The sequence below is a fragment of the Triturus cristatus genome, chromosome 4_2, assembly GCF_964204655.1.
Source record: "Triturus cristatus chromosome 4_2, aTriCri1.1, whole genome shotgun sequence".
NCBI lineage: Eukaryota > Metazoa > Chordata > Amphibia > Caudata > Salamandridae > Triturus > Triturus cristatus.
The window spans coordinates 532,455,467-532,467,140 of NC_140586.1; the positions used below are offsets into that span (position 1 = coordinate 532,455,467).

At 41.1% G+C, this 11,674-nt stretch overlaps 1 protein-coding gene across 3 annotated transcripts in view; it reads left to right on the forward strand.

The window, feature by feature from the left end:
- The window catches only part of LRRC8D (leucine rich repeat containing 8 VRAC subunit D), a 241,895-nt gene extending 232,463 nt beyond the window's left edge, over window positions 1–9,432 (forward strand). For all 3 annotated transcript variants that reach the window (XM_085602149.1, XM_085602148.1, XM_085602151.1), the window contains one exon: window positions 4,395–9,432. In XM_085602149.1, the coding sequence (XP_085458275.1) occupies window positions 4,397–6,982 (2,586 nt within the window). In that variant the 5' untranslated portion in view covers window positions 4,395–4,396 and the 3' untranslated portion in view covers window positions 6,983–9,432. The remainder of the gene's footprint in view (window positions 1–4,394) is intronic.
- The last annotated feature ends 2,242 nt before the right edge of the window (window positions 9,433–11,674 follow it).

Here is an 11,674-nt window from a genome sequence, read left to right on the forward strand (position 1 = left end):
CATAGCTCTCAACCTCTCTCTCCCCCTCCTCTCTCTGTGTGCGTAAGTATACACCATTACACACAAAGGAGCATGGAGAGTCGGGAGTAGAGCTCTCAGTTTCCGGCTTGACCGCATCATCGTGGTAGGGTAAGACACTCCTATTTTTTTCCAGATGCCACTACAACACTTATTGTGTCCTTCTCATGCACATACCAACAGCATGGGGCAAACGGCCTGGTTGAAAGGACTGGGCAGACCTGAAATGCTGCCTCGAGCCTGTGTAAGTTTCAACTTGTACAATAGCAGTTGCTCTACTCTCTCCTCCCAGCAGTGCGGCTGATCAAAACAGTGCGCACCTCTTCCTCCCACAAAGACAATTCTGGGGAAATCACTTAATATCTCCTTCCTTAGCAAAAAACCAAAAATGAATATATCCTTGTGTAACGTACCTGGTGCTCATATAAAGCGCTCTGATACCTTCAGGCCGCGTTCAATCTATGTAAAACTGCAACAAAAAAACGAGAATATTGGAACATTATGTTGTGCCTTAATTCAAGTTAGTGATTATTTGTTTTTGATAATTTCTCAGTAACCACTACCTAAAATCATGCCACAAACTGGTAAGCTCAACTGTCTGTACTGTGGTTCAACAGCCTTTTGTCAATCTATGCATAGCGCAGGTGCCCAGTGAAGTCCTGCCATGCTTGACACATCGCAGGTCACTGAGGCCGGTAAAGTGCAGTGTGCATAAAAATCCCATCCATACAGATTTTATGCCACCTCCAAGTATATAAACTCAAAATGTATGCCATTAATGCAATGCTGATGATGTGTAGATTATTCATTAATGCCCGAGAAAGAAGACACGCTATTGCTAAAGCTATTACTGAATTACACTCTGTAAACGTGCTGTAGCTCCCATGCATGGTAATCCTTTCTGTGGCTGTCCCACTTCAGCTCCTTGAGTGTGATGACGACACAGGATACTGTTCCTGGAACTGTAAGATGCATGTCTGTTTGCAAAGAGCATCTGAGAATGTCTCTGACAACGCTTTTTCAAGCTTAATGTTTGATGCAGTCTGGTATCTATTATATTACATACTCATAATCGTGCCTCGTGGGGTTGTTTATTCCATTAACCCTCCCTCTCCAGTGCTTCCTGACCCTGTGCTTCACCAGTGACAACAAATCCATTTGTGCTGTGTTTGTTTATGGCTGAAAATGGCTTGCAGCTTACGTAAATGGTTTGATGAAAGCAGGGGCTTACAAATGCAAGAAATAAAATGCAAGCCATGTGTCAGGACATAAACAAAACCACCAGGCCTGGTGAGAAACGTTTTAAGGCATTGGCAAAGTGGGCTCGGCTCTGGCACAGGGCTTCAGAAATTCATGGGTCCCCTTATAGAGCCAGCTCTGTTTTGCAGAGATTCTTGCCCTGATGACATTGAATAATTTTTAAACAAACTGTATTAAATACGATTTTCACTTAATTTATTTTGAATGTAGGTGGTGTGAGAAGCTATTATAGACATTTTTCAGAGAAATGCTGTTTGTTTTATGCAACATCTATATAAAAGGTTTCTTTTCGATCAAAACAGGACCTCACATATGAGAAATGTGAGGGTGTCGCAGAGATTATTTGCAGTAATATTAGTGAGCATTATTGATGTCAAAACTAGTATTTAACAATTGCTTTATTAACCTTGCTTTCTCAAATATGCTTGGAAAAGGCACCATTTGCCCGCTCTTTTTTCAAACATTTTCCTGGGGAAGAACACCCCCGAACCTCCCTTATATGACTGTCAGGCTCGCTCGCTGCGCTCGCTCACCACCGGCCACTCATCACAAACTATTGCGCCTCACCACTTTCAAATGTCACCAGCCGCCACTGTGTGAGAATCCATAAGGGGTAACATGGTTTCTGGATGTAGCTCATGGCTACAATTCCTGGTTGTGTTAAAACGCTTGTTATGTTGTATTCCAATACAACCACCTCAAGCTTAATGCTTTCGGTCTTGTCGTTGCCCATGTTCCGCTCATGGCGAAAGAGAAGCTGTTGAGATGCAGACACAGCACAGTATGAAAATCTCTAATCCATTTGTACCATGGCACCAGTTATCTCAAAATAATTACCAAGAAATATATTAGCCACAAACGTTTGGATTGGGAAGAGACCAGACGTGACATACACAAGTATATGTTGGATGGTATGAGAGATGGGTTCAGGAGAGTTTTGGTTCTTATTGCCCCCCCATTCCCTCCAAAATAAAAGGAGCAGAGGTGATAAATGGAACACATTGTAGTAATTGTTTCTTAGTAATGGGGTTGGGGTAATGTGTTTCTTGGCAATTGTTTTTCACATTCTGCATGCGCTTCTGCCGCTGTGCTCTGCTGCAGGCTATGTTCCTCAGTTACTTTTTGGATAAATAAAAAAAGATAAATAACTTTTTTTTTTAAATATATATTCCTCACCCTCCACTATCCTAGACATATTTTCTGGAGAATTGGATAGAAGGACAGTAAACCTAACAGGGCCGGCTTTAGCGCTGGTGGCGCCCAGTGCAACAATGTTTGTTGGACCCCCCAATGGCCACCTCCACCACGGAATCTCTCTGTAGCATCCTTTAACAGTGATCAAGTCTCCAAAACCACTCTCTCTCAGATGCATTGAATTAGTTATATAGCACCACTCCTACCAGTAAAGGATGTCAGAGCACTTTGCATCTCACACACACATATTACACAGAGACAATCAATCATACGTTCATAAATCAGTGTATAGGAAAAGTTACATAAACCAAAGGACTACAAGTGTAGGAGTCACATGTCATCTATACTGGTAGGCAGGATGTTTAGGAGTGTGTGGTGTGGAGAAGCACAAACTCCGAGTCAAAAAATAAACCACATAGTTGTGAGTTTTCTTTAATAATAAGAATCTATTTCTACCTAAATTAACCCTTTTTGCAACATTAATCTATGCTCTAATGTATACTTTGCAGTGTGTATGCAGTTCTATGATGAACGTTAATAGCTCACTGTTCTATATTAGGACTTTGAGTTGTAAATTGCAAGTAACAAAAGGGATGTCTCTTTTAAAAGCAGTAACCTGCTGACCTATTTACATTATATGTACTCTGTAATCTACATAGTACACGTTCTTTGCAGCAGGCAAATTAACCCTCTGCACTACCTTCACATAAGTCAAAACCTCGACTATACAAAACTCCGATCTCTCTCCAGGAAGAACATTAATCACAGGAGTTATCTTGACATTTTTGTGATGCCTGGTAATTGCTGAAGGAAAGGAACGTGGCAGCAGGTGCTTTAAAAACATAATAAACTTGCAAACACGGCGCCCCCAGAAAGCCAGCACCCGGTGCGGTGGCACCGGTCACACCACCCTAGAGCCGGCCCTGAAACCTAAAGCCAGGCCCAACTCTCCTTTAATAATAACAGCTCCTCCAACCTACAGTATTATCCAAAGTTGCACTGCTATTGGGCTAAATATATTTTGCCAATAAAATATGTAGGTTAGCTGGGTGCAGCTCAATTGAAGTTGCAGTTAATTTTTATTCCCGGTACAAATAAGTAGCTCAGTCAATGGTGGTGTGAAATTTATACAGCTAGCAATATGGTAATTGAGGGGAAAATACTGGAATTAAAATGGAAGAAGCAAGGGCAAGCTGCTTATGCCAGAACTGAAAAAACACAATGTAGCTGGTCATCAATGGCAATCTGTGCATATATGGATTCTTTTATTGATATGATTTATGATGCACCAACATACATCATCAAAGCCTCCTTCTCCGCACAGGTGTTAGGTAGGTAGGGATCAAAAAAGTACCTGGAGGCAGGGGTGGAGGGAAAAATGGCAAAGGAGAGGGAGACTCAAAGCAGGTATTTAATGGCCGGAGGCTCCCTTGTAGAGTTTTAATTTCAGCACCCCTTTGAAGGCTGGTAAGTTATGTACAATGCTATTATATATAATCACACTAGTCTTGCTACGCATGGTGCATTATGGGTTGATGGTTAATAAAACTTGATTTTCTCATTTGTATGCGTAGGCTGGTCTACTCAATGGAGAAAGAGTACGGTTGCCCGTGATTAGTAGTGCTTGAATTATACAAATAAAATACCAAGTAATTCGAAAAATAATGCTTTGCATTAGGAAGTGTTCCTGAACTTCCATGGTTGACGTTCTAAAAGTTTTTGGGTTTAAGTTACTGCTTTCGCACCAGTGTACTTACAGTAACTTCATATAGGGTATGTAGCAAAAGTCAGGAAATGTTTAGTTTCTAAAACCCTAGTTGACATTTCTCAAGAAATCTAAACTCATTGATTCTTGGTCACATTTTAAATTAAACAATTAATGGTTGTTCAGTTGACAAATTAATTGTTTTTTTTACTTGCAGGAATGTTTACCCTTGCAGAAGTTGCATCTCTTAATGATGTCCAGCCTACGTATCGTATTCTGAAGCCATGGTGGGACGTTTTTATGGATTATCTAGCAGTTGTCATGCTGATGGTTGCCATCTTTGCTGGCACCATGCAGCTAACCAAAGACCAAGTGGTATGCTTACCAAATGTGCAGTCCGCTGTAAGTTCAAAGGTTCAGCAATCTGCAGCAGAAAATGAAGAAACTCCTTCAACACCAAAGCTGGGTGCCACAACCGACAAAGGCAATGAGGAGTGGAGCATGAGCACACCTGTTCTAGAAGGCCCATCATCTGTTACTCCAGAATCCTCCACATCTGGGGCTAATCAACCTCTGTTGCTGTCCACAGTATCCACTAATCATGAGCCAAAGCAGGACCAGAGACAACCTGGAGGACGACAAACCTATTTGGATTATCAACAATACGTATTCATTAATCAAATGTGTTACCATGTTGCCCTCCCATGGTACTCCAAATATTTCCCCTATCTCGCTCTCATTCACACCATCATTCTGATGGTCAGCAGCAATTTTTGGTTTAAATATCCCAAAACGTGCTCCAAAATTGAGCATTTTGTGTCAATATTGGGAAAGTGCTTTGAATCTCCGTGGACCACAAAGGCACTGTCTGAAACTGCATGTGAAGATTCAGAGGAGAATAAGCAGAGGTTAACTGGAGCCCAGACTTTGCCTAAACATGTCTCCACTAGCAGTGAAGAAGGGAGCCCAGGTGCCAGTACCCCTATGATAAGCAAATCTGGTATAAAATTTTCTGCGGAAAGACCTGTTGTCGAGGTACCTGGTATGACCATATTAGACAAAAAGGATGGCGAGCAGGCAAAAGCCCTGTTTGAAAAGGTGCGCAAATTCCGTACTCATGTAGAAGACAGCGATTTGATTTATAACTTGTATGTTGTTCAAACTGTCATCAAGACAGTCAAGTTCATGTTTATTCTTTGCTACACTCTTACATTCGTTACGGCGATCAGCTTTGAGCATACTTGCGAACCAAAAGTAGAACATCTTACTGGGTATACCGAATTTGAATGCACGCATAATATGGCTTTTATGTTGAAGAAACTACTCATCAGTTACATGGCACTCATTTTTGTCTACGGTCTCGTTTGTCTCTACACTTTATTCTGGTTGTTTAGACGACCCTTAAAAGAATATTCTTTTGAAAAAGTCAGAGAAGAGAGCAGTTTCAGTGACATCCCAGATGTCAAAAATGATTTTGCCTTCCTTCTGCACATGGTTGATCAGTATGACCAGTTGTACTCCAAGAGGTTTGGTGTCTTCTTGTCTGAAGTAAGTGAGAACAAACTTCGTGAGATAAGTTTGAATCACGAGTGGACATTTGAAAAACTGCGGCAGCACGTCTTGCGCAATGCCCAAGATATGCAAGAGCTGCACCTCTTTATGCTCTCTGGGATCCCGGATGCGGTGTTCGATCTTACAGATCTTGAGGTGCTAAAGCTTGAGCTCATTCCGGAAGCAAAAATTTCTGCAAAGGTTTCACAAATGGCCAATCTCCAAGAACTTCACCTTTGTCACTGCCCTGCTAAAGTTGAGCAAACCGCATTTAGCTTTCTTCGTGACCATCTAAAGTGCCTGCATGTCAAATTCACCGATGTGGCAGAAATTCCTACGTGGGTTTATTTACTCAAAAATCTGCGTGATTTATACTTGATGGGTAATTTGAACTCTGAAAATAATAAAATGATAGGTCTCGAGTCTCTCCGAGAGTTGAGGCACTTAAAGACCCTTAACGTGAAGAGCAATTTGACAAAAATACCATCCAACATCACTGACGTAGCTCCGCATTTAACAAAGTTGGTCATCCACAACGACGGTACTAAGCTTGTGGTGCTGAACAACCTTAAGAAGATGTTGAATGTAGCAGAGCTAGAGCTACAGAGCTGTGAGCTAGAAAGGATACCTCATGCCATCTTCAGTCTCAGTAACTTGCAGGAGTTGGATTTAAAATCAAACAGCATCCGCACAATTGAAGAAGTAATCAGCTTCCAGCACTTAAAAAGACTGACCTGCTTGAAGCTGTGGTACAATAAAATTGTTAATATTCCTCCCTCAATCTCCCAAGTAAAAAACCTGGAATCTCTTTATTTTTCCAACAACAAATTGGAATCCCTACCTGCCGCCCTGTTTAACCTTCAAAAAGTACGATTTTTGGATGTAAGCTATAACTCAATTTCTTTGATACCAGCAGAAATTGGACTGCTTCAAAACCTGCAGCACTTGCATGTCACTGGAAACAAAGTGGAGATTTTGCCAAAACAGTTATTTAAGTGTGTAAAATTAAGAACTGTGAATCTGGGTCAAAATTGTATCACCTCAATCCCAGAAAAAATAGGTCATCTAGTTCAGTTATCCCACCTGGAATTGAAGGGGAACTGTTTAGATCGCCTCCCGTCCGAGCTGCTCCAGTGCCGCCTTCTCAAGAGAAGCGGGCTCATTGTCGAAGATCACCTCTTTGATGCTTTACCTCCAGAGATAAAAGACGCTTTGAATCAAGATACAAACACAATCTTTGCAAATGGAATCTAAATACAAGTTGAACAATTATAGCAAATGCAAGCACTCTAAGCCTTTAAGAGGCAGCTTCATAGGAGGAATGGCAGTATATTGTAAAGCTAAGCACCCACAAATAATGCAACTGAATTGTGCAACTAAGAATCCTATTATTCAAAGAATAACTTTTTAAAAATAAATTTTATTCAGTTTGCACTGAAAAAATCTTTTCTTTTTAAGATAGTAACTTGGACACTGCCTCCATTTCTTTTTTAATTGTTTACAAAACTGACCATCTGGGAAATTTATGTTGAACTTATTGTCCTTTTATGCTAGCTGATCTGCTATTTTTTTAAGACATTTATTATGTTGATGTGTACGATTAAGAGGCAAAAATGAGAGTTAAAATTGCAAGTTATGCTAAAGATATTTAATGGTACTTTCACATAAAAAGATTGACTAAAATGAAAAAAAAAACAGGCTTTATTCCATTATACTTCCACTATTGCCTGTTGTAAGTGGTTGCATGAAGTGCCCCTTTCCTGTCAAATGAGTTGACTGTTGACTAAAGCTTGTGGGCAGAAAGAAATTTAGGGAAGGCCATGCCCCCAGTGTGTCATCCTAGCTGTGGCATTTCCACACATTCGTTCTCTGTTGCTTGGAGCAGCATTCTTGATTAGCTTTTATTTTGGTAAGTGCCATAAAAGCACATATAACAATAAATTAAAACAAATCATTAAAATCTGTGAAATCATAAGATATAAAATGTTTTGTTTTTTAAAAAGGGACATAAGAATAAGAACTAGCAGCATATGAAGGCGACATCACAACAATTTGAAGTATGAGGCAAAGTTAATTTCAGAACACCTAGACATAGTTGTACTATAGCATGTGCTGGAAGACCGTATTAAAAAAACGCATCAAATTTATAAAATCACTAGAAACTTTATTTAAAAAAAACACAGGTTATGGACAGTAGGCATTAAGCAGCAACAGGGCGACCGTTTTCTGCCTGGGTCTCCACATAAAATAAAATTGATTGAGAGTTGTCTGCCTTAAGAGTCATAGTTGCAATTTTGTAGTCCCTAATGCTCAGATTGGGGCACAGCTGCAAGATCCACTTCCTCCTATGTACATGATATTGCGGACAAAATACAGGACATGGACTACAGTTTTCTTAGCCCCAGCATTCAAAAAGCACTTCTCCGTCTCAAGTTGTAACCCTAACGTTTGAAATAAAATGACCAAATCTCCATAATATTTTAACATTGTTAAAGTTAAACTGAAGCTCAGGATGAAATAAGGAGAAATCAAAGAGTACTTCAATGCTGCCTTTGGTACTGTGGTACACCAGCCTACCTCTGGCTGGGCTACTTAAGCTGGAAGGTGAAATGCTGTTCTGCATAATTGACTAGAGAGCAGAGGGACAGTGGCCGTAGCATGCTGATCATCATCCCCACTTTGTGAATGCTCACTTTACATATTAGTTTCCCATTTCGGTCCACTCCACTTTTGTGAAGTGAATCTAGGCATAAGTTAGGAAAGGGAATAAGTTAGACATAGATAAAGGCAGCACTTACAGGAAGCTGTCTAGAGTAATCTTAAAGAATACTATTATGGACAGGAAACATTCCAGAAGTGATTTGGAAAGAGCAGGTTGAAGGGAGAATTATCCTTCCATTCCAGTTTATACAACATAATAAATCTTTCAAGGATTAGAAGTAGAATGGGGTGATGAGTAGAGGAAGCTATACACTGACGGAAGCATACATACAAGAATGATAGGTGATGCTTGGTAATGTGGGGGAAACTGGCAATTGGGTAACCTCATTTATTTGTGCCTTTTGTGTATATGAAATAGATTGTGTGCTGCACATCTGTTGTCGTGTTTGGGTCCTCAGTGTTTAAAAAACCAATGCAACAGCTGATAAGGACCACTTGCTGCTTATGTTCGACATATATACCTCATGGTCCCCAGTCTAAAATTGCTTCGCCTCCTCTTCACCTTCTGTCTGTTGTTTACCTTCTATCCACTGCTTAAACTTCTTCATCTTTTCCTGCAACATTATTCAACAGATTCTGTTTTGCATGATAAACTATTTTCTAACCTACTTTTAAACCTCCATCTTTGGGTGTCTTACTGAAACAGCTTGTTCTAGTAAAATTATTTTCTTCTGTCAAATGTCTGCCATGTATGTTGATTTTATTTGCTTGAGTGCATGTATTTTTACATTGTAAATCACGTCTTTTAGGACTTATGTTTTAAATCATTCACTTACTTAGTGTCCTGTTTCTAGTCTTTTGTAAGAATACATTATACATCTGGACATGTGACTTCCAGATCATGACAAATTATATCAGATAAGGCCTGGTAAGTGATAATTATGAGTGCTTACAGTGCTATTTTTTAGGTCAACATTCGAGACCTCATATATAATTTAGTATATACATCTGTTGTGGGATTAAATCCACCCCCCTACTTTTGACTTGTTTCAGTGTCCTTTAAAAATCCTTGCTTGCTAGTGGTCAGTCCTGCCTCTTTGTCATTTCCTTTTCTCTTTCATACCTCGCGCAGAGCAGGGACCAAGTACTGTATCTTTATGCTTTGCTTGTTTATCTGTTTTTTGGGGGGACTTTTTTTTTATTTCTTTCCTGCTCATCTTACTGTTTGCCTGTGTTCAGCTTCAGTGCTGGTGGCTGATTGCATTTTAATGCAACTTTCACCCCTCCCACCTTAGCCCATGTTGCTGCAAGCCAGCCCTCACCTACCCTGGAGTCGCTGTTTGTTTAAAAAAAACATTGTTCCAGTGCCATTCTGCCAGGTTTCCATGGAGCGCATGAGGCATTGCAGCCCCTCGAACTGGACCCAAAGGTATTGAAGTGCTTAACATGATTGTTTTCAGGGCAATAAGATGATTTGCTCAATTCATGTTTTTGATCTGATACCGAGACTTGAACCTGGCCTCCTGTGCAATTTAACGGCGCTTGGTGCTTTTAAAAGGAAATGTATATGACGCTGAGCATTTCCATTTGTTTGTAGTCTGTGTCTGCCAAGGTCATGGCTTTTGAGAGCCTGTTCTCCAGCCCCACCAAATTATTGGCGCAAAACGCCAACAGCGCCACCGCCATGGGGAAGAAACAGAAAGAAAATAATGAGGGCAGGTAGCCGCTGTCAAAGTCTATCCTCTGCCCTTAGCCATCCTCACCATGACGGGAGAATCGCTGCTGGGATGGCCACTCTTCTGTGGATGCAGTTACACCGGCTTCTTGATTAAAATGTTGGCATGTATGCAGCCGTTTGGTATGAAGAATCAGGTAGGCTGCTCCCCACCAGTACAAACATGTATTCTGTGGACCTGATATGAGTGAGCAAAATGCCGCTGCCGCCCACGCCAAAGGACTTGATGGAAAGGCCAGAAAGAGCGGTAAGTGGCTGCACTTTGAATCTCACTGTTCAGCGACAGACCTACCTGCTGCGGAAGCAGGTGGTTCAACTTCACACACCCGCTAAAAGGCATGAAAATATTCTGTCGCATAGAACGAATTGTGTGTTTAACTCTGTCCGAACTCGAACTTCCTTTCACACGCATGGTTGAGGATTTGTAGTTGTCAGTCAAAAACTGCTTTCAGCACCAATTGAAGATAAAGATCCAGAGTCAGACTGGAAGGCGTGCCGCCATAAATTGGCCAGCGCGCCGTGGTGCCGTGAAGTGCAGGGCAGATCAACAGGCATTCTGTAATCCAACATTAACCTGTGAGGATTGGGCAAAGGTGGCAGCAGGCTTTAAAAAACAATCAAACATCAACCCTAAAACCGAACCCAAAATACAATTGGGAAAAATGTTTTTTTCCCAAGTCAGATGTATGTATAAGACCCACACAATTCAATGCAGGTGACAATGTACCATAAGCATGTTTTTAATTGCTGTGAAGTCTACCTACATGTACCAAGGGAGTGCCAAACCTTTGAGCCAGTGGTGACAACCCCGAATCTGTGTCTTGCTTTTTTTTATTACAGGTCGGAACTTCAATGTCCAGAACCGTAGCAGGTACAGTTGACTCATTTTGATTGGGCACATTCACTTTACACACCTATGGTCCCAGACAGGTTTATGGTAGGTGGCAACCCTTTGGTCTTGAAGAACTGTCTAAGATCCAGTTAGCCATAAGTCATGAAACATGTTGACCCTATGTCACTTATCTTGAAGTTGTCGAGCCTCATTGGCTCCTGTGACAGCGCCCTTGTTTTTACTCCTACTGAGAAGACCACCTTTAAAACTGTTCTCTGTAGCCCTTAGACTGTTTTAATTCTCCTAGCACGCCACCCTACACTCACCACATCCTCACTTGCACTTATCATTATGGCTTAAAAATCAGAAGATCTCGGATAAAGAGCCCTCTCGAGAGGCCCATTAGCCATTGCAACCCCGGCCCAATGAAGAGAAGCCCATTGATGAAGCATGACACACATCTGGATGTGTGTGGGCAATCCCTTCTGATCACTCGGATCCCCAGATCCAGTTGATCATTTCCCTTCCTGGTCCCGACTGCCAGCTTCTCTACTCTCCCTTTTTTCTTGCCTCTTCTGGAGGAACAGCATCCTTCTTCTGCTTAATCTTGGTAAAGAGCCCCTCCTTATACTTTCATGTACAATTTGTTGTTCTAAAGTGCTATGCCTTTGAATGACCTATTTTATGTTGTCACCTAACAGTAAAAGAGGATCTACCA